The sequence below is a fragment of the Magnolia sinica genome, chromosome 13 (genome assembly GCF_029962835.1).
Source record: "Magnolia sinica isolate HGM2019 chromosome 13, MsV1, whole genome shotgun sequence".
NCBI lineage: Eukaryota > Viridiplantae > Streptophyta > Magnoliopsida > Magnoliales > Magnoliaceae > Magnolia > Magnolia sinica.
Window position 1 is genome coordinate 4,603,925 of NC_080585.1, and position 24,051 is coordinate 4,627,975.

At 40.3% G+C, this 24,051-nt stretch overlaps 1 protein-coding gene and 1 non-coding gene across 4 annotated transcripts; both read left to right on the forward strand.

Annotated features, from left to right (window-relative positions):
* Positions 1-1,229: 1,229 nt before the first annotated feature.
* LOC131222503 (uncharacterized) lies at positions 1,230-22,770 on the forward strand. Of its 3 annotated transcripts, none has more exons than XM_058217591.1 (2): positions 1,230-1,524; positions 21,280-22,770. In XM_058217591.1, exon 2 carries the CDS (start codon positions 21,298-21,300, stop codon positions 22,051-22,053), a length of 756 nt encoding a protein of 251 aa, XP_058073574.1. In that variant the 5' UTR covers positions 1,230-1,524; positions 21,280-21,297; the 3' UTR covers positions 22,054-22,770. The 3 variants fall into 3 exon arrangements, with proteins under 3 accessions (XP_058073574.1, XP_058073575.1, XP_058073573.1); XM_058217592.1 differs by having other exon boundaries at positions 21,314-22,770; XM_058217590.1 differs by lacking the exon at positions 1,230-1,524 and adding an exon at positions 17,295-18,444 and having other exon boundaries at positions 21,314-22,770.
* On the forward strand, positions 13,426-13,532 carry LOC131224465 (small nucleolar RNA R71). Its single transcript, XR_009160948.1, has one exon. It is a non-coding gene; the product is annotated as a small nucleolar RNA R71 (small nucleolar RNA).
* Positions 22,771-24,051: the final 1,281 nt, after the last annotated feature.

A 24,051-nucleotide genomic window follows, 5' to 3' on the forward strand; every position in this document is an offset into this window, starting at 1 on the left:
ACGGTATTAGCAAGGATGGGATCAGCAATATCTTGGGATAGGCATGACGAGCCAAACAGATCCGGTGAACTTGGCCGGGATATGGGCAATCCCATGGATCTTAAGACAATCCATTGACATCACCATCATTACCTTAAAATTGATCCTATCCCTTGGTTGGATGGATTGGAAGGTAAAATCCCGGGATATGCACGGCGTGCCAAACAGACTGAGTGAACAGGTCCCAGGTCCCAGGATATAAGCAATCCGATGGATCTTAAGACAATCCACTGACACCACCATCAGTACCTTAAAATTAATCCCATCCCTCCTAATACCATGGGATCTACCCGGCCAAACAGGCCCTAAGCATTATTCTAAACACCGTTCCTATGTCCATGCCATGAAGCGTATGAAAAATAGACGCCCAGCCACCACTTCCAGCAGTGCGGTGTCCATGTCTTGGGCTCTGTGGGGCCTATCTACGCCGTCCATCCGTTTTCCCCCTCATATTAGGGTATGAATTAAAAAATAAAACAGATGCGAAGCTCAAGTGGACCAAACCATAGGAAACCGTAGTGATTGAATGTCCACCGTTTGAAATTCATTGGGTCGTGCAAAAGTTTTGGATCAGGCTGATATGATATTTGTGTTTTCCCTTCATCCAGGTTTGAGCGACGTAATCAACAGGGTGGATGACAAAAAAACATTACGGTGGGCTCTAGAAAGGTTTCAACGGTGAGTGTTATTATCCCCACTGTTTCCTGTGTTGTGGTCCACTTTAATTTCGGATCTTTTTCATTTTGGGGTTCATCCCCTCATTTGAAGGGAGAAAAACGGATGGACGGCGTGGATATAAAACAAATACACCATGTTGGGCCCCACAGCGTTCAACACACCGACACCTAGGTGTGATGTTGGCCACCTAATCCGCGTCCATGACAAATGCGTTTATCCCTTATCATGTAAATAATAGTGTACGTACCGTACGTTATTATTATTATTATTATTATTGTTATTATTATTATTATTATTATTAAATGGAAGCACTTTTAATGCTGTTAGTTAAACACTTCACGTAAAATAGTGGTGGCTCATCCTTCTCACACGCGGCAATGATGTAGAGCTATCCGGACCATCCAAATGGGGAGTCCTATCTTCATATGTTCATTTGCCCATTTTAGACAATCTTAAACTGTTTATAAATGGGCCTCCACCTGTATCGTAAATGGTGTCGAACTCACAATTTTTAATGAAGTCCGAAAGGGTTTCGAGAGAGAGAGGTCTTCTCTCGAAAGCCTTGATATTCCACGCAAGCTCACCCAAATCCAACTTTTCGATTCTCTTGATCCACAAAGCCGTTGAAGACGAGATTTTGGCCGATGAATCGAGCCTGTAAGAAGGTCAATTTTCTGTATTTTCAAGAGCATTGGAGCCCTAACGAAGGAAAATTTCAAATTTCCCCCTTTTCACATACGTACGGCTAGGAAGCTCAAAAAAAATCAGTTTTTCGATTGATTGAATCTCTTCTCGAGCTTGAAAGAGGTACGTTCTTACCCCTTAAGATCTGTGTTTTTTTTTTTTTTTTTTGGGATTTTTTCCATTTTTTTTTTCTTTTGAGGAGGCCGGTTGCTATGTAATGCTGTAGGATAGGATTGTTTGATGACATTGTTATGTGTAGGGCCTGCTGTGATGTGTGTATGGCATGCATGCGACCCATCCAAGGGCCACTATCGTTCAGTGGAGGTGTTTGGGTGGTTGTGCATTGTTTTCTATGCCGTGGCCCACGTGAGGGCCCTCTGTGGTGTGTGTATGGCATGGACTCCAAACTGTCCAGTTCATCATGTTGGCCACCACTCTGTAGTTGTGGTTTTTTAGTTGTTATCCTGTGTAGTGTAGTGTGTGATGGTGGTGGTCCTGTTTTCTAGTTGTGAATGTCCATTGTTTCTATGAGCTTGTTTTCTATTATGTGGCTGTTCATTTTTATCTATGGTCAAACACTTAAAATGTTAATAGGTTATTTGTCATCTTTTATGATTTGTTAGTTTTGTTTTTCAGTAAACTATGGTTAAATACTTAAATGACTGTCCATTGTGGATTGGCTTGCGTTTTCTTGGAAAATGAAGCATTATTTAAGTACTTTAATTATTTTTTTAAAAAATATTGACTTTTAATATTTATCATTTTTTCTATTTTTTAATTAAAAAATAGAAGTATTGTGTAGCTTATGCTACACGGTATATGTTCACACCCCAAGTATAGGGTTGTGATGTGGTAATAATCTCAGTAAGACCGAGGTCGAATCCACAGGGACTGAACCTTGTACGTAATCTGAAAGTAACTCGAACTAGAACTAGAATAAGATGTAATCTAAATCAGGTGAATATGAGGGAATAATGGTGAAATGGTAAACTAAAACTCGTAGAATTCAAAGGTAGGAAACTAGCGTTTTCAGAGGATCCACCTGTAGAGATCAGGGAGATCTATGCCTTATTCAAGAACACATCTGGACTCAGAGTCCTATCTTCATCTAGATGGAAGATACAATATGAACTTCCTTTGATCCAGTTTTCAAGAGATGAGAGGCATGAGAATTAGACTGATTCCATCACAAGACTATGCCCAGGAGACAAAGTAAACAACAGAATTTAACCAATCCACAACCAATCTGAGAGAGTTATGAACGTAAGGAAAGGTTCCATCATCAACCATGCCCATGAGACGATGGTGAACATCAGGGTTCCCACGATCATAACCTCTACGTATGTATAGAAAATACCAGAAGATATTGCAGATCTATTGTAATTTAAGTCACAACAAACCATTAAAACCTAAAGGCATTCCTTATAATCAAACTAAAATCAAAATCAGTTAATAAAACAACTTTAAATCAAAGGCATAAAGGAAAGTCTCCCATCTCACTACAAGCTTCACCTCTTAGCCCTAGCTAAGAGGTTTAGCCAGACATGATGAGGCTATAATCTCTGAAAAAATTCATAAAAGAAAAGAACTAAAGAAGAAGAATGGAAATTAGAACCTGTCTTCGCCCTCATCTCTCTCTCTCTCTTCTTCCTCCATGTCCAGATCCTTGGATGATTTTATAATCTCCAAGCTCTTGACTATTTCTTTTATAGGCAGCATGAGGCTAGGTAGGCTGGCGAACCGACCTTGCTTACGCAGCCAGTGCGTATCTCTTACGCAGTTGCATGCGGAACCAAGAAAAACAGCAAACTTGCTATTTTGTTTTCACCTGTAGCCATGATCATCCAAGTGTGGGGTTGACTCATCTTTAGGATGTTTTGGATTGCCGAGAAGATGAACGGGTTGGATCTCCCCATCGGCCAATTGTGGTGGCCCACCTAGTTTGTCAGATCTGTGCGCAAAACAGGGCTCGCACACGAGGCTGCGCTGGTGATTTATGGGGCCCATGATCAGGATTCTTTGAGAAATCCAGTCTGTTCATTGAATGAGGCTCGAAAAACCGGTCGGGGAGGACGTGTTGCAACTCAGGTTCGGTGTGGCCCACGGAATTTTTCATTGCACCGTCTATCTTCCGTTTGGGCAATTGGAAATCGTTCTCTGCTGCCTTCTGGGATTCCATAACCTAGGCTGTGATCATAGGGCCCTTTAAAGTCTGATGGACGGTCCTGATCATCCGGCCAATTGATCATGGTGGCCCATGACAAACCGTCTGCAAGCTTTGTTTGAGCGTTTGCAGACGAGAAGACGAGGGAATTTGAATTCCTTTTGAATTTTTCGGTCAAAGGTCTGTTGACCGACTTTACCAGTTCGGTGCATTGCAAGTGCACAGCTAGGGTGCACTCTCACTCACGCAAAGTGGGTCCCACCTTGATGTTTTTGATAAGACCACACTGTCCATCAGCTTTCGCATCCTATTTAAGTGGTCGAGTCCAAAATTGAAGCATATCTAGAGATCAGGTGGGCCCCAAATCAGAATTTTAGAGGCTGATCTGTCAGTTGGGCCACTTCCACAAAGATCCAATGGCTGAAATTCAACGTGTACGGTTAATTTATGGTCCTCGGGCTAGATATAAAGTTTCGAGCCGAACGGATGGTGGGAACCCTGTGATCTTGCAGTCTGGATGACTTTCAGGCCCATTTAACGCGAGTGGCGTGATTTTCTCAGATTTCTGGTGTGTAAATTCTTCAATCTCGGTCCCCTGAGGTCCGTCCCTTGCTTTGGTGATTTTAGAGTGTTAAATCCATGCTTTTGGCATCCTTTTTCAGTCCAGGTTCCTAGATTCACCTTGCAGCACAACACAATTAAAAATAGGCCGTTAAACAGTATCATGTTCTTAATTTCAGGTAATAACTGGGGTCTAATATGCAATATTTGACCCTCAACACAACTCCTAACCAGCATTTTGCTAGTCCCGAGCAAAGTATGCGAAAAATAAATTGAGAGTTACAGGACAATCTCTAAAAACTCGAGTGATTTTTGAAAACAATCCAGATACTAGAAGTCTAAGATTCATGAATGTTGGGCGTTACTTTCTCCAATACTCAAGCGCACGGTAGACTTCATAATCAAGTTCAAAGTATTAATCCATCAATTAGAAAAAATTCGAAACATTAGGATCCATGAGTATATAGTGAATCCTAGCTTATCAACATTAAGATTCAATTCGTTATTTCATGATATCATTGGTAACCAACAAGAGCATTCAGGACAACCAAAACCTAAACCAAAACTTGCCTCACAGATCATCCTACCACCTTTTGATTTTTTCATTAAAAATGACTCTAAGAAGGGGAATCAAATCTTCACCTATAAGGAGCAAACCTATGGTGAAGACCAGTTGCCAGACAATTTCCGAATGTCAACCTTGGGCAATCGAACCGTCACTTATAGGGAGCAAACCTATGGTGAAGACCATTCTTTCAGTTCTTCTTTATAAGCATGATGGACAAATTTCTCAGGCTGGTTCCTTTCATGCTTAGTGATTACCAAGTTAATCCTTCAATATCGAACTGAAACCTCAATGTGTAAGCGAGATGTGACATGTGAAATTATGATTCAATCAATGTTTAAAACTTTTAATCATGGATTGATAATTCGAACTCAACTGTGGAATCTATCAGACAGTTAAATCCAAGAGACGTAAATCCCCAACACTCTGTATCTTATAATTCTAAAGCAACGATGGCCGTCAAAATCACTTCGAATTCACAAGAATTTCCAAAAATTTTAAAAAAAAAAAAATCACAATTTTTGCTCAAAACCAGAAAATACTGATTAGGTAACCTAATCCTCCACTCTCAACCTAAAATCTACATTGTCCTCAATGTAAAAAGAAATAAGCATGCAATGCACAATGGACAACGAAAGTAAAAGAGGAGTGATGGAAAGATAGTACCTGGACAAAAGAGTCAAGAGGTTTTCCAAAGATATTTGCATGAAAGCAGGTCAGCACAAGATGGAGATCAACGAAAGCAACTATCTTAAAACATTGTAGAAAACAAACTAACCTAATGGCATAAAACTGACTAACTTAGAACAACATAAAACAAACTACCTTAGTCCTATGAAAGCAGTAAACCTACCTATACCTCCATCAGACTAGGAGATCAAACCTGGTAAACAGGATCAGTCAGAGGCATGGACATAGCTCAACTGGCAGATGAGTGGAGATACCTCGTTTCAACACTTGAGGTCTTGGTATCGATCCCAAGCGGGGGTGGCTAACATGGAGTGTGTGTATTGACATGGGTGTGTACTAACAAGCTAACCCAAAAAAAAGAAAAAAAAAAAAGGAAAAAGAAAAAAAAGAGGCATGGACATGTCCTTTACATCAAATTTCTCGAGAAATGGCTTTAGTCGATATCCATTCACTTTAAACTCATTGCCATTGTCTGGATTCCGAATCTCGACAACCCCATGAGGATAAACATTGATAACAGTAAAAGGGCCAGTCCAACGAGATCGAAGCTTACCCGAAAAGAGATGTAATCAAGAATTGTACAAAAAGACTTTCTAACTAGGTGTGAATGATTTCCGTAGAATATGTTGGTCATGAAACACCTTCATCCCGTCCTTGTAAATTCTCGAGTTCTCGTACGCGTCATTCCGGATTTCTTCGAGTTCATTCAACTAAAGTTTGCGTAACGAACCAACGTTGTTTAGATTGAAATTTAAATTTTTAATCGCCCAGTAGGCTCTATGTTCCAACTCCACAGGCAAGTAGCAAGCCTTCCCATAGACAAGTCCAAAGGTAGACATTCTAATAGGGGTTTTAAAAGCAGTACGGTAAGCCCATAAGGCATCGGTCAATCGGATTAATCAATTCTTACGGTTAGGGTTAACCGTTTTCTTCAAAATGTGTTTGATCTCTCTATTGAAAATCTCAGCTTACCCACTTGTCTGTGGGTGGTATGGGGTGCTCACCTTATGAGAGATACCATATTTCTTCATTAAGCTCTCAAATGGTCTATTACAAAAACATGAGCCCCCATCACTAATGATAGCGCGAGGCATTCCGAATCGGGAAAGGATGTTCTCTTTTAAGAATTTAATGACCATGCGATGAGCATTATTCCGACATGGAATCGCTTTGACCCATTTAGTGACATAGTCTACGGCGAGCAAAATATATAGATCTCCAAAAGATAGGGGGAATGGTTGCATGAAATCAATGCCCCAGCAATCAAATGCCTCTATAATAAGAATGGGGTTCAAAGACATCATATTTCGACGGGGCAATGCTTCTAACTTCTGACAATGCTCACAAGCTTTGCAAAACTCATGAGTGTCCCTGAACATAGTGGGCCAGTAAAAGCCACGCTGCAAAATCTTGGCCGTGGTCTTTTTAGCAGAAAAGTGACCACCACAGGCTTGTGAGTGACAGAAGGAGATGACACTGATGCTCATCGTCTGGCACACATCTCCTCAAGATTTGGTCTGGGCAATATTTAAACAAATATGGATCGTCCCAGAAAAAGTTATGCACCTCGGTGAAAATTTTCTTCTTATCTTGCGCAGTCCAATGTGTCGGTATGAAACCTGTGGCAAAATAATTAGCAATATCAGGGAACCAAGGTGAATGAGAGACTCTGAACAACTGTTCATCAGGGAACATATCATTGATATGTGTCGTCTCAAGGGAATCAGAGAGATCAAGGCGAGAAAGATGGTCAACCACTACGTTCTCTACTCCCTTTTTATCTTTTATTTCTAGGTCAAATTCCTGGAGTAGGAGGATCCATCTTATCAGGCAGGGCTTAGCATCATTCTTAGACAGAAGATACTTAAGCGCTGCGTGGTCTGTGTAAATAATGATTTTGGATCCGATCAAGTGGGACCTAAATTTGTTCAAAGCGAACACTATGGCTAAGAGTTCCTTTTCCGTAGTCGAATAGTTCACTTGGGCAGGATTTAGAGTTTTACTCGCATAATGAAAAACGTAGCGTTTCTTATCTTTTCTCTGGCCTAGAACCGCCCCAAGAGAATAATCAGACGCGTCGCACATAAGTTCAAAAGGGATGCTCCAGTCTGGTGGCTATCTGATGGGTGCACTGGTTAACATGTCCTTAAGCTTAGTGAAAGCTTCCTGACAAGGCTCAGTCCACTCGTATGGTGCATCCTTTTGAAGTAGATTACATGGAGGACGAGAGATGAGACTAAAGTCCTCTACGAATCTTCTGTAAAACCCGGCGTATCCTAAGAAGGATCGCACGTCCCGTATGTTCTTGGGTGGAGGTAGGTTAGAGATAAGATCGATTTTTGCCTTATCCACCCGGATTCCTTTGGACGAGATAATATGTCCACGGACAATTCCCTTATGAACCATGAAATGACACTTCTCCTAATTAAGTACCAAGTTCTTTTCTTCACATCTTTTCAGCACACATTTAAGACTTTCTAAGCACTTACTAAAAGATGGACCGAACACAGAAATCGTCCATGAAGACCTCTAGATATTGCCCCCAGTGTTCAAATTGTTGAAGAAATGTCGATATTATCGGCGATAATATCGGTGTCGCTAGTCTAGCGATACCGAAACCCCAATTTTTCGTTTCTCTCCCTATTATCGGCGAAAAATCGGAGATATTGTCGATAATTTTGGATTATCGCCGAGAATATCGACCATAGCCACCAACCACGTAGCCAACAACCCATTTTTTCGATAAATAGGTAAAAATAAGAGGAAAAAAAAATCAAAAAATTGCTTTGATTTCGCTGTTTTTGTAAATACGTGAGAGGATAGCGTACCTGGTTAATCGAAACTCACAGCTCGGAAGAATGCCTCATGTCGATCTTCGAACATTGCAAAGAGGTAAGAAAAACCTCAAAATCCCCTTTCCCTTTTCCATTTGAAGCTTGAAATTTCGGCGAAAAATCAGCGATTTTGGGAATTTCCTCGCGATTTGGGAATGATATAGGGTTTCGAAACCCTCCCTCAAAAACCCCCTTTCTTCGGCAAGAATCCCTCGCGAACAACATTTCAGGGTTTTCTTCCTCTTTTTTTCTTTCTTTTTTTATTTTTTTTTCTTTATTTCGGGCTCGATACGAGGACACGGATTGGCTGGTGTACCTTACACCAGCTGTATACCTGCTGTATTGACGTCAGCAAGTTAAGTGGGTCTGATGATGAGGTATGTGTTATATCCAGACCGTTAATCCATTTGGCAAGCTCGTCTTAAGGAGTTAGAAGAAAAATAAGACAAATCTAACTATCAAGTGGACCACACTGCAAAAAGTAGTGGGAAATTGAACGTCTACCATTGAAACACGTTTTTGGGTCACAGAAGTTTTGGATCAATATGAAATTTGTTTTTCCTCTTCATTCATGTCTTTGTGACATTATGAACAGATTGGATGGAAAATAAACGCTACGGTGGTCCCTAGGAAGGTTTCAACGGTGTACATTAATCTTCCCCCAGTTTTGTGTGGTGGGGTCCACTAAAGCTTTGAATTTGCCTCATTCTCTGGGTAATGCCTTAAAATAATATCTCCAAATGAATGGACGTTGTGGATACAACATGTACATCCTAGTAGGGTCCACGGAACTTGGTGACGTGTAGCGAGTGTCGCTATGTCAGTATCTAATCCGCGTCCGGTTTTTACGCGGAAAGCAGATTGCGTACTGAGTTTTACGCTCTTATCGTATCGAATAAACTCTATTAGGCCCACCGTGAATGCATCTGGTCCATCCACGCCGTCCATCCGTTTTTTCATATTATTTTAGGGGTTGAGACCAAAATTTAAGCATACCCAAAGATCAAGTGGACCATACCATTGGAAACAGTTGGAATAATAACTTCCACCGTTGAAACATTTCTTGGGCCCACGGTGATGTTTATTTGTCATCCAACCTGTTCATAAGATCACACAGACATGGATGAAGGGAAAACACAAATACAAGCTTGATCCAAAACTTCCGTGGCCCCCAAGAAATTTTCAACAGTAGATGTTTAATTCACATTGTTTCCCATTATGTGTTCCACTTGAGGTTTGGATATAGTTCATTTCTACGCTCAAGCCCAAAATTTATCTATTAAAATGGTTGGACAGAGTGGATAAAATACATAAATCATGGTGGACCCCACAGAGTTTACACAGTACGCTTAACCTATTGCTTCCTTTTAGCGTGGTATGTGGGTGCGAACATCAATGGCGTGTGGATGTCACCAAGTTCTGTGGACCCCACCATGATGTATGTGTTATATCCACATGGTCCATCCAATTAGCGAGATCATTTTAGATAGTGAACCCAAAAATGAGGTAGATCCAAAGCTAGGGTGGACCACACCGCCAAGGCAATGGGGACAATGATTTCTACCGTTGAAACCTTCCTAGGCGCCATGGCCCACAATGGTGTTTATTTGTCATCCAAGTTGTTCATAAGATCACACGGGGATAGATATGAAGGTAAGATACAAAAATGACATGGATCCAAAACTTTTGTGGCCCCTAATAATTTTTCAATGGTAGGCATGTTCAATTCACATTGTTTCCTGTGGTGTGGTCCATTTGAGCATTGGATATGCTTCATCTTTGGGATCAAGCCTTAAAATTATCTTGTAAAATGGATGGATGGGGTAGATAAAATACATAAATCACAATGGGCCCCACACAGTGATAAGCGTACTGATTTATAGGGTGCGCACGTGTCACTTGTTTGTATCCGTGGATTGATGGGTTGATGTTATGTGGGGCCATCATAATGATAAATATTTTTATCAATGTTGTTCATTTATTTTGATAAAAAATTTTGAGGCATGAGTCTAAAATGAGACGGATCTGCATGACTGCATCTCAAGTGGACCACAGTAAAGGAAACAGTGGTGATTAAATGCTCACCATTAAAAACTTCATTGGGCCATTTTAATGGTTTTTTTTTTTTTTTGCCATCCAACCTCTTGATTAGGTTACACAGATCTTGATGAAGTGAAAACACGATTTAGATTATGTTAAAATTTGCCACATGTATCAGTTTCAAATGTTAGGTATCAAGCGTCATACACAGCCAAAGTATCAAATACCACACTGATTAGATAATCTAATCCATCCTTGATTTGGCATCTTTGAGTTCATTTACTTTTATATGTCTTAATTACTGTATACTAGCTGCATTTGAATTATATGAACTCATTTTGGTTACCATTTGAATTATTTTTTACGACAACGCATGCTTTTTGGCTCCCATTAAATGAAAACTTCTAATTTAATGCATTCTTTTTGCAATTTTTTCATTCTTGAATATGTAAATATGTGTATTTAGGCATGTCCTGAAGTTTCACTAAAAAATTCCACCATTTTCTCCATGTTTCTCCCTTTTTCCCTGCATTTCCGATTATCGGCGATATTATCGGTGATAACGATATTATATCTTTATCTCCGGGCAGCGAAACTTGTAGCGATACCGACAACTCGAACACTGATTGCCCCACCATCTCAGAAAAGATACTCATCATACATCGTTGAAAGGTGGCAAGGGCATTACATAGTCCGAATGGCATCCTTCAGTAAGTAAATGTAGTCTTTTCCTGATCTTCAGGGGCTATTTCTATCTGATTGTAGCCCGAATACCCGTCAAGGAAACAGTAATAGGAATGACTAGCTAACCTTTCCGAGATCTGATCGATGAAGGGCAAAGGAAAGTGGTCCTTCCTCGTGACAGTATTCAACTTCCTATAGTCAATGCACATTCTCCAACCAGTAGTAACTCTAGTTGGCATGAGTTCATTATTGGCATTGGCTACGATGGTGATTACGAACTTCTTAGGAACCACCTGAGTTGGACTCACCCATTGACTATCAGATAGAGGGTATATGATACCCACATCCAATAGTTTAAGAATCTCGGCCTTAACCACTTCTTTCATGTTTGAATTTAATCTATGTTGTGATTGCCGAAAGGTCTTATCATTATCATCAAGATAAATGCGGTGAGTACAAATCGAGGGGTCAATTCCCTTGAGGTCCGCAATCGTCCATCCAAGGGCTCCCTTATGCTCAATGAGAGTAGATATGAGCATACTCTCTTGTTTTTTCTCTAGGTGGGCAGAAATCACCACCGGGTATGTCTCATCTTGACCTAAATATGTATATTTCAAATTAGAGGGCAAAGGTTTTAGGTCAAGCTTCGGTGGCTTGAGGTTAGACGGTAGAGACACTTCATTAGTTTGGGGCAACTTTTCAAATTGTGGCCTTCACCGGTTAACTTCAAGTACTAGCACAACATCAAGCATGACACACGTCTCCCTAATCATGTCATCATCAAAATCATGGGAGTGGGCCAGACACGTCTCTAGAGAGTCAGAGGATAAAGTTAAAGGTGTCCTATCTTCCATGAAAGTGTTAATCATGTTAATGTCGTGGAAATCGTCATCATCCTCTAACCGTCTGCCTGTGTTGAAAAAGATATTCATTTCTAATGTCATATTCTCAAAAGACACACTCATGACACCATTCCTGCAATTGATAATTGCGTTTGAGGTGGCAAGGAATGGGCGACTAAGAATGACGGGAATCTGAGTGCTCATGTTACCGATGGGTTTGGTATCCAGGATGATAAAATCTACAGGGTAGTAAAATTTGTTGTCCTGGACTAACACATCCTCGATTATCCCTCTCGGTACACAAACAAATCGATCAGCAAGTTGTAGTGTGGTTAGGGTGGGTTTTAATTCACCCAAACCTAATTATTTGTATACCGAGTAGGGGATCAGATTGATGCTTACTCCTAAGTCAAGAAGTGCGTGCTCAATTCGATAGTTCCCGATTACACATGATATGGTTGGGTTACCAGGATCCTTGAATTTCTGTAGCACATCTTGCTTTAGGATGACACTTACTTTCTCAGTCAAGAAGATTTTGTTTTGAATATTCTGTCGTCTTTTGGTTGTACACAAATCGTTAAGGTATGAAGGTATTTGTTTCACGGTATCAAGTAGAGAAATGTTGACTTTCACTTGTTTCAACACCTCTAGAATATCCTGAGAGTTAGAGAGAGGTTTTGGTGCAACCAACCGTTGGGGAAATAGAGCAACCAGCTTCCCTTGAGGTTTTAGTTCTAATTCCTGTGGAGCATGGCTAGATACATCATCTTTGTCCACTTCCGGGTCCTTAGGCTTTTCAACCCTAACCGGAATGGTTTTGTCAATGATCTTCCCACTCCTAAGAGTGGTGATGGATTTAGCTTGTTCCATCTGATTTGAATAGCTAGGGTCACTTGTTTATTGCGGTTTTGGATTGGGGAGAGGTTAAGCAGGAAGCATCCCCTTTCCTCCACTTGTTAATTGTGACTCTATCCTTTGAATAGACGACACAAGCGTTCCTAATACTGTATGGATATTATGGAACGTTTGTGCCGAATTCTGATTAAGTAGCTCTTGTTCTCGAATATGTTTTTGAACCGGATCCTCTTGAGGTTTCTCTTGATTTGGAGTTTGATTGATGAAACCTTGAGGAGTAGCCGTTTATCCATTCCTCCAATTGATGTTTGGATGATTTCTCCAACCAGGATTATATGTATTAGAGGTAGGTCCATTAAAAGGTCTTTGATAATTATTTACAACATTGAATTGCTCAATTAGTACCTTTTGAAAGGCAGATATAGTTGGACACTTTTCAGTTGTGTGACTGTTACAACCACAAATACCGCAAACAAATTCCTTACCCTTATCCTTCTTTGATTTCATAGCCTCGAATTTCCTTATGAGATTAGCCACTTTAACATTGATATCATCATCCTCTTCAGAAGGTATACTCCGCCCCTTTCCTTTGATTGAGTGGGCCTGGAATTGGTACTTGATTTTGGGTATGTGTCCCATGATTGTCCTTTTTCAGCAAGTCTATCCAAGTAGTCCCACACATCATCGACATTTTTATTCATGAATTTCCCATTACACATTGTCTCAACCAATTGGCGCATGGAAGATGTCAGTCCATCATTGAAAGAGTGTGTAATGTGCCACGTTTCAAAACCGTGTTGTGGGCATGAATTGACAAGATCCTTGAATCTTTCCCAACATTGGAAGAATGTTTCATCCTCCTTTTGGGCAAATTTCATGATTGATTTTCTAAGGGTGTTCATTTTATGATGTTGAAAGAATTTCTTTATAAACTCCCTTTGCATATCATTCCAGGTGCCAATAGATCTAGGACGTAGTGAATGCAACCACGTCTTATCTTTCTCTTTCAAAGAAAAGGGAAAGAGTTTCAGCCTAATTGTGTCCTCAGACACATTTGGAAAATATAAAGCGGCTATGATCTCATCAAACTCTTTCAGATGTAAATATGGATTTTCTGATTCAAGCCCATGAAATTTAGGAAGGAGTTGGATTACCCCTGGCTTGATATACATGTGTCTCATATTCTCAGGAAAAACCATATATGAGGGCGTGCTCACCCCCACCGGTTGTAAATAGTCTCGTAAAGTACGAGGCAGGGGTGCTTGATGCACCTTATTCTCATCATGGATTTCCTTAACCCTAGGTTGGGGTAGAAGAGGTTGGTTTTCAGCCATCACTTCAATTAACTCAGGGGATTTGGAGCTGTGTCTAGTCCTGCAATGGATAGTTAACCCCTCAACCAATCCTCTTTCTGTCAAGAGACGTCGAGTGTTGTCATGAGCCCACTTAGGCATGAAACACTCGCAGCCCTCAATTCAGATTCTAAACCTAAACCTAAAAGAAAGAAAGGAAATAAAAATCTAGAAAGAAAGAGGAGGGTTGGAAAGAAGTTACCAAATTGGAGTCCCTACGTTAAGAACCTGCAAAACAAAACAAAACAAGTTAGTTTCTAAAAATAAAAAGTAAACTATTTTCTAAAAAAAGATGGAAGAATTCTAAAGATGGTCAGAAATAGAAAGTTTCTAAAAACAAATTAGGAAAGTTCTAAACCTAAGGTAGAGAGAAAGAAATTTCTAAAAGAAAACCTAATCCTAAAATTAGAAAGTAATGTTAGTTTCTAAAAAGGAAAATTTTCAAAAACTAGAACCCTAATTCTAAAAATAGAAAAAGTAGAGAAATTAGAAAGGGATTGCCAAATTTAAAAGTTTATGTCAGGATCCTACAAAACAAGAAAACAAGTTAGTTTCTAGAAATAAAACAGAAAAATTCTAACTTAAAAATTAGAAAAATCCTAATCTTAAACTAATCCCAAATATAGTTCATCTCAGAAAAACTTAACCATCAATCCTCGGCAATGCGCCAAAAACTTGTTCACACCCCAAGTATAGGGTTGTGATGTAGTAATAATCTCGGTAAGACCAAGGTCGAATCCACAGGGACTGAACCTTGTACGTAATCTGAAAGTAACTCGAACTAGAACTAGAATAAGATGTAATCTAAATCAGGTGAATATGAAGGAATAATGGTGAAATAGTAAACTAAAACTTGTAGAATTCAAAGGTAGGAAACTAGGGTTTTCAGAGGATCCACCTGTAGAGATTAGGGAGATCTATGCCTTATTCAAAAACACATCTGGACTCAGAGGCTTATCTTCATCTAGATGGAAGATACAATATGAACTTCCTTTGATCCAGTTTTCAAGAGATGAGAGGCACGAGAATTAGACTGATTCCATCACAAGACCATGCCCAGGAAACAAAGTAAACAACAAAATTTAACCAATCCATAACCAATTTGAGAGAGTTATGAACGTAAGGAAAGGTTCCGTCATCCAATCATGCCCATGAGATGATGGTGAACAACAGAGTTCCTACGATCATAACCTTTACGTATGTATAGAAAATACTAGAAGATATCGCAGATCCATTGTAATTTAAGTCACAACAAACCATTAAAACATAAAGACATTCCTTATAATCAAACTAGAATCAAAATCAGTTCATAAAACAACTTTAAATCAAACGCATAAAGGAGAGTCTCCCATCTCACTACAAGCTTCACCTCTTAGCCCTAGCTAAGAGGTTTAGCCAGACATGATGAGGCTATAATCTCTGAAAAAATTCATAAAAGAAAAGAACTAAAGAAGAAGAGTGGAAATTAGAACCTGTCTCCGCCCTCCTCTCTCTTTTTGCTCCACGTCCAGGTCCTTGGATGATTTTATAATCTCCAAGCTCTTGGCTATTTCTTTTATATGCAGCATGAGGCTAGGTCGGCTGGCGAACCGACCTTGCTTATGCAGCCAGTGCGTATCTCTTACGCAGCTGCATGCGAAACCAAGAAAAACAGCAAACTTGTTATTTTGTTTTCACCTGCAACTGTGATCATCCAAGTGCGGGGTTGACTCATCTTTAGGATGTTTTGGATTGCTGAGAAGATGAACGGGTTGGATCTCTCCATCGGCTAGCCGTGGTGGCCCACCTGGATAGTCAGATCTGTGCGCAAAACAGGGCTCGCGCACAAGGCTGCGCTGGTGATTTGTGGGGCCCATGATCAGGATTCTTTGAGAAATCCAGTATGTCCATTGAATGAGGCTTGAAAAACCGGTCGGGGAGGACGTGTTGCAACTCAAGTTCGGTGTGGCCCACGGAGTTTTTCATTGCACCGTCTATCTTCTGTTTGGGCGATTGGAAATCGCTCTCCGCTGCCTTCTAGGATTCTATCACCTAAGTCGTGATCATAGGGCCCTTTAAAGTCCGATGGATGGTCCCGATCATCCGGCCAATTGATCATGGTGGCCCATGACAAACCGTCCGCAAGCTCTGTTTGAGCGTTCGCAGACGAGGAGAAGAGGGAATTTGAATTCCTTTTGAATTTTTCGGTTAAAGGTCTGTTGACTGACTTTACCAGTTTGGTGCATTGCAAGTGCACAGCTAGTGTGCACTCTCACTCACGCAAAGTGGGTCCCACCTTGATGTTTTTGATAAAACCACACCGTCCATCAGCTTTCGCATCCTATTTAAGTGGCCGAGTCCAAAATTGAAGCATATCCAGAGATCAGGTGGGCCCCAAATCAGAATTTTAGGGGCTGATCTGTTAGTTGGGCCACTTTCACAAGGATCCAATGGCTGAAATTCAACGTGTACAGTTAATTTATGGTCCTCGGGCCAGATATAAAGTTTCGAGCCGAACGGATGGTGGGAACCCTGCGATCTTGCATTCTGGATGACTTTCAGGCCCGTTTAACGCGAGTGGCGTGATTTTCTCGGATTTCTGGCGTGTAAATTCTTCGATCTCGGTCCCCTGGGGTCCATCCCTTGCCTTGGTGATTTTAGAGTCTTAAATCCATGCTTTTAGCACCCTTTTTCAGTCCAGGCGGCTAGATTCACCTTGCAGCACAACACTATTAAAAATAGGCCGTTAAACAATATCACGTTTGTAATTTCAGGTAATAACTGGGGTTTAATATGCAATATTTGACCCTCAACAGTATAGAGGGCTGAATGCCAGGCAACGCGCTAAGTGCTGTTTAAAACACCGAATCAGAATAGTATTGATCCGGATTACAAATGATCCATAGTGCAGATTGCACGATCATTATCTTTTCCTATTCCAGATTGGAAGACTTGTGGGTTTGGAGATTTAGGTAACATTGGTTGCATCTCTACCTATCTACTTGGTGGTATATGCATGAAATAGAAGCATGCTTAATTTGAATACTATTGCTACCACCCCCCACCCCCCCACGCTCTCTCTCTCTCTCTCTCTCTCTCTCTCTCTCTCTCTCTCTCTTTCTTCTTCTTCTTCTTCTTCTTCTTCTTCTTTTTTCAAAAATAAAAAATAAAAAATTATATTATCGCAACTTGCACTCACATGTCTACTGTTTCTTGCAAATGTTGATTGATGTCGCTTTATAGATTTGCAAACGGCCTGTAATATGGCTAGAAAGCACACCAGTTTATAGGAAAGTCATGGTGTGTTTGGATGGGTGGCACTTCTTTAGCTTACAAGGAAGAACCTGTTAGCATTAGCCCTTAAAGGTGGGCAATGCAGCGCTTATGTCTGGACAGGTGATTTGGACAGTTTGGATTATCTGTGGGGCCCACAATAATGTGGTTGTACACAATAATAAGGGCTTTATTGTATCATATCCTCACATAGGGAAAAGACACATATGGTTTCTCTCTCTCAGAATGAGTTGTGGAGACATTTTCAAATAGAAGTCACTGGTGGGTAGACTTTCTAGTTTCTATACATACAAGTCTTGGTCAGAACTTCTTCACACATTTTGCACATCAGCACATCCCATACAGGTGTGCATTTGGGTGTGAGCAAGCAAGCAAGCGAGCAACATAATCATCAATGGCAAATACAGGTATAGTCTTCCAAATCCAATTTCTTGTGTATTTGATGCATGAGATCCATGGGGTCGAGGCCGAATCAGCAGTTACATGTGGTATCAGAGACGTATCGAAAGTTAGGATTTATGTTCCTCCATATGGGATCAAGGCCAAATCAGCGGTTACATGTGGTATCAGAGACGCATCGAAAGTTAAGATTTATGTTCCTCCACCGATTGTTATATGGCTAGATGGGATTGTATTGATTTGCCCTCTGATCACATGTGGATAACTAATTTTCAATCATATAGGATTATATTGTCGTTAGAAGAGGAATGATGCAACCTGATCTCAGTTTTGATCATTGCTTTGGTAGATTTTTTGTCCTGTTCAGAAATGTTCTAGCTCTGTTTTCTGAAGCGATCTGAGTATCAAACAGTTTTGATTTACATTTGGGTCCGGTGATAGATTGGTTACTGCTGTGAATTCCAACCTTTATGTATCATCCAGACATGGATTATGATCTGATATTGCATTCAGTTGCGATCTATTTGGCATCAAAATCTCCTCACCTCATAATGTTCTGATAGTCCACGTTCCTGAATCTCAAACTGATCATGCTTCTACTGAGTTTTGATTCAATGATCTGACCATCAGTTGATGAATACCTCTGTGGCTCCCCTATTCGTGTTGCATGCTTCCTGCTGCTTGCGATGTCCTCATGCTGCAGCAGATATGTTGATAGATCCAAAAGTGTACTTGCCGATACTTGTAGCACTGCTCTTTCAACGTGAGATCTCTTTTACTGAAGGTATGAATTTGGTGTTTTCCTTTGTTGCCCAAATCTCGTTCTTTCCCATGTGGGCCTTTCTTCTTGGTTGGTGAGTATAGCTATCCTGCATCTATTTTATGTCCCTGCCGTGTCATCTTGACCTTTCTTCTTGGTTGGTGAGTATAGATATCCTGCATCTATTTTATGTCCCTTCTGTGTCATCTTGAGCCTGTGCCTATTTGCATTCAGCCCCATTATTTCTCATTTGTACTTGACAGCAAATTGTATGAATCGTGTGCTGGGCTGTCATTGGCAAGGTGTAAAGTATCATCCGAAACTGGTACATGTCACCCGATACGTGCCTATTGCCCATGAACAATATGGTTGTATTGGCCCAAAACAGCCCAATACGGGATGATGCATAGCGGTATCAGTGGTGAATGATATGTTTCATAAGATGCTGATTTCAAATTGGTCATTGGGCTTAATGTGATATTCAAGCCCAAATAGGAATGTATGGACTATTGGACTGTACTTGCCTGGTTCACCGATATCTGGAACCAGTCAGGACATTGCATGTCTTAGGGTTCTGGTTGGTTTGGACTCGTTGTTTTGGGTCACAAACGATCTGAGGACATCTCAGCTCATACGCTGAGAATATCCATCCTAAGTTCATGTACTGTGAGAGTGAGTGCTTGAATTTTCTTTCTTATTGGACTTATGAGTACTCAGAGACTGTTTTTGGGTGATGGGAAAGAGTGAGAAAGGTGATGAATTTGGGTACGGCTGGCCTTTATAACATTCCAAAAATATGACCGTATGAGGGGAATAACTTGTCTAGGAATTTTCTCCCCGGCTTGTATGAAGTAATCACAAAATGGCTTTTTATGTCAACAGATTCTCGTAAGAATCCATTCCCAGCAATTTCTCAGCATCCAAACGTGAGAAACAACCCTTGCTGGTGGATTCTGTTTCCATATGCACTACTTTCTAGTTCCAACTGACTCATAAGGCCCTGGATTTAAGGTTTATGATTCACAATTTGTGATTGTTTTGATTTGTATGAGATTCAGGACTTTTGATGGTTGAAGGGTTCATGCCCAATCTATTGGGCTGGCAAGGTAACTAGGGACTAGGTGGTTCGACCTTGTTATCAAGTCAATGAGACCCCGACACCCAAATCATAAAGAAATGGAGAAGAGTTCCCACAAGACTATTTGAATAGCGAGGGAGAAATAATTTATTGATATCAAACTTCTTCTTCCAGTACTTGAGAAAAACTCAAATTTAGAAAATTTTGGAAATGTGTCCTACACCACCCCTCCTCTTATAGAACCCTTAATGAATCTTCAATGAAAATCTCTTGAACTAAGATATTGATTTGAAATATAATCAATTTCAAATCAATGTAATCTACCTAAGATGGTAAAAGCATATCTAGGAAGAATCTTCAATCACGTCAAATTAGCCACATATCTTCAATCACATCTCCACGTCTTCAAACACATTTAAATCAGCCCCATATTTCCCACAAATAGTAAATTGCAAACTTGATATTTAGCCCCAAATCTATAATAAATAGTCCAAAATCAGCATATGTTGGGCCCTATGGTAGTTTGTGGGCCTAGGTAGGCCATGGGGCATGGGCCTGTATCAATTCTCGATGGCTTAGAAAGGACTTGTCCTCAAGTTGGAAGCCAATCTTAACTTTTGGACTTGTACTACCTCTACAATAAATATTTTTCTTTTGTGGAAGTTGGTGATGCAACCTTAGGTGTTGACTCCGTACAGCCTTTACGGAATTTCTACTGCAATTTTGGGTTCTCTGTCATGTTCCAATAATCCAAGGATTCAATAATTGGTGTCTTCATAAGCCAAGGCTTCCCATTGTTGGTAACTTTCCCTTGTGTGTCCAAGTGTTGTAACTTCGGTCTTTGGATTTCCTCCATGCCCGAGCTCCCCCACTTGATTAGTGAGATTGCCTACCATATGCATGAGCTGATCTGTGTGTAGATTACTTTCACAAACTTTTCTTGTGTCACCTCCTTCGAAGCCATCAGGAGATGATGTAGAGTAGCAACTCTCTAACAATCACCTGCTCTAATACCAAAATGGTGCAACCCGATTATCGAGTCAATGATGCCTCGACACCTAAATCACAAAGAAATGGACAAGAGTACACTTACATGAATATTTGAGTAGAAGCAGAAATGCTTTATTGATATTAAAATTCTTCTTATAGTACTTAAGAAGAACTCGCTCTTGAAAATTTTTGGAATGCCTTTCTTCTACCCCTTTATAGAACCCTAAATGAATCTTCAACGAGAATCTCCGTAACTAAGAGATTGATTTCAAATAAATCATAAATTGATTTCAAATCAATGAAATCTACCTAAGATGGTAGCTTCATAATAATAAAAGCAAATCTAGGAAATAATCCTTCAAATCTTCAATCACATCTTCGTACTAGCCTATATCTTCAATCACTTATTTAAATTAACCCCCATATTTTTCACAAATAATAATTGCAAATCTTAATATTTAGGCCTTAAATCTATAAATAAACGGTCCAAAATCAGCACTTGTTGGGCCTTACTAGGTTGAGGGCCTGCATCACTAGGCCACCTTAGCTATTACATGTGTTTTGATATTTAGGATTATGCCATACCCCATACCATGTTAGTATCCTTGTAAATGGGTATACTGGAACAGCATATGCAATTCAAAAGATGATTCCATATATAATGCTTGTACAGACTCTTCTAAGAAAGTTAAAAACCATACATTTTTGTAGAATCTCATTTTTTAGTAGGTTGTTGCCAAGCCTTTCAAAACCATGGCAGTTGATCTGTCTTACCCCATTTACCAAAACAGATCATTCATTTTCTTTGCATGCTTTTTGGAAAAGGATTGCCGCTGGGGAATTGCACTGCAATGGAAAAAACTTGCATAGAACAGGAATCGGAATCTTCATCAGTGGGCATTTCGGAGGTACCTGGGGAGCCCGCTATTGTTATTAATGGGGTTCCAAACATGGCCCCAATTGATGGTGCTTCCACTTCCTCAGACTCCACAAGCGACTCAGAATCGGAAGTTAATCCTGGCTTCGGTGAATGGTTGGAAGGCAGGGGAGTTAGAAAGATGTTTGGTGATCAGTATTATTCTGGAAAGGTGGTAAAGTTCGATGCAGAATCAAATTGGTACAGGGTTGTGTATGAAGATGATGACTTTGAAGATCTCGAGTGGCAGGAGTTGCAAGAAGTACTTCTTCCCCTTGATATTGCGATTCCGCTGGAAGCATTGGCTTTGAAAATACACAAGTATGAGAAATCAGTTGATGGGTCTGAAGAAAATGCCTCCAGATCAAGGAAAAATCATGCGAAGAATCCGCCAGTTAGGAGGAGGTCAGTGGAGGCAGGCTGGGGAGCTTTGGTATCCAAGTCAAGGGAAAGACCAAGCAAAGAACATGTGGATGGGCTGACAGAAAGACGAAAAAGGGGAAGACCAAGAAAAGAACATGTGGATGGGCCAAAGGAGAGACGCACATTTTTGGGAAACACAGCTAGAGCTGAAAGCCAGAAGCGAAAACAAAGTATGATTGAGTACAATACCAATGAAGCAAAAAGCACAGTTCTGAATGACTCATGATTGCAGAAAATGGCTGAGACTGAGAGTGCTATCTCCTTGCTTTGACTTGTGCCATTCCATTGAGCTTCTTTTGTTTGATCTTCATCTTCAGGAACATCAACTCCAAAGCAAGATTGTAAATGGAACTGTCACAGGAGAGAATTTGTTTCAATGCCATCCACATCAGATGCTTGCCATCTACATTTGGGGTCTCTTGGAGAGTTCTGCCTTTCGAATTGGAAGCCCGGGCTGTGGTGCTATAACTGCATCCTTGACACAGTCCATCTACCTGTTTGGTAAGTGTCGATGGTTAGATGCCTGCAACTGGAATGAATTTTTGAATATGCAAGGGGAAGGATCATCAAGAATTGGTTTTGGTAGAGATGTTCCACATGGCACACCCATACAAGATCCAGACGTCTATTAGGTTTTTACACTGGATGGGTGTACGTCAAATCAAAGTAATCAGATGATCCTAGCCGCTCGTCGGAGGGCCCTTTGCCATTTAATGTTGATAGTTGGGACTTTTTGTCTCTAACCACTGAATTGTCATCCTTAGAAGCCACCCAAGCAGCGGCACTGATTACCTGTATGCCTAGGGCCCAGCAGATGAACGGCCTGGATCTTGTTTATACCTCGGGGTTAACCATCGCTATAAGACTTGCAGCTGATAACCTGTTGTAGAACTGTTACAATTCAGTACAACCTTGCAAATGTGTTATAAAGTGCATTGTCCAACATTGTGTCATTCCCAAACACGGCCTAATGTGGGCCATGGAGTTTGATCACCCTCTGCAGACTCTTTTTATTATGCATTTGGGACACTGCAAGGGGCCTGGTTTAGGGCTGTCAATGGGTTGGGTTTGCCGTTGGGCATTCTGTCTTGACCTGAGGGCCATGCTGACCTAAAATTTAAGCCTGTTTATTAATCGGGCTGGGCATGGAGTGTGCCTGAGAACCCATCAGTCCGGCACGAGCCTGGGGCATTTATGGTTTCAAGGCCCTGTTCTTTCCCAACCCTTCATCTCTAACTCCTCTTCGCTGCAATTGCTTGATGTTAAAATCAAATAATATGCTAGGTGCTGTTTTCCTACTGCAACAAAAAACTCGTTTGGAATCCGCACTTTCTTCTCGCGGCATCTGTTGGGTGTCTTTATCATATATCATGCATGTTGCAAAAATAAACAGGTTCACCTAAGCCGAACCTTTGCTCATCTGTTGGGTATTTTGAAATGCAGTCGAGTATGAAATTTTTGAAAACTTGGATTTAAGATTTACAACTTTTTAAGTGGGCATCCAATGTAATTCCTTTAAAAGATTGTAATTTGCTTTTGTATGGAGAAAACTAATTCACTATCTCAGCAGTTGGTTTCTTCCCCGTTTCTCTTTTCACTTTAATGAAAGTCTTTGTTATCTCTCTCAAAAAAAAAAAAAAAGATTTACAACTTTTTAAGGATCTGAATTCAAATATTCTCAAGTTTCTAAAGAAGAAAAAAAACTTAAATTCTACTGTTAAAACGCACCTAATAAATACGTGTTTTGTTTATACTAATTTTTCAAATTTGAAAGTCTCTTTCAGATCTATTTTAGATGAAGAAAGGTGAGTCTACGTAAAAACAAATGCTAATTTTTTACATTGGAAAGTCTCTCTCACATCTCTTCTAGATGAAGAAAGGTAAGTACCTACGTGAAAATAGATATTAATTTTTTAAATTCGAAAGACTGTCAGATCTATTCCAGATGAAGAAAGGTGGGGAGTCCATACATCAAACCTCGAAGTAAGGCGAAGGGGATGTATGCCATTTACATGTGTGAAACATGTGATGGGGGGTGAGGAAGGAGTAGAGGAGAGATGTATGTCTCTCCAAGCCCTACCTAATCTTACAAGTGAGTTAGCGTTAAATAAACATGCATGTGTAATTTAAAAAGCATTTTCTATAATCTAAACCGTTTATATGATGGGACATGCCAGGAATAGAGGGATGCATTAAAAAATGTCTTAGATTTAGATTTATTGGA

What these genes read in the sequence shown, in the direction of transcription:
- LOC131222503 (XM_058217590.1), top strand. Translation starts at nt 18,294, where the DNA reads ATGAATACCTCTGTGGCTCCCCTATTCGTGTTGCATGCTTCCTGCTGC. An exon ending in TGAGATCTCTTTTACTGAAG is followed by an intron (nt 18,445 to 21,313) that starts GTATGAATTTGG and finishes TTTTTGGAAAAG; the next exon opens with GATTGCCGCTGGGGAATTGC.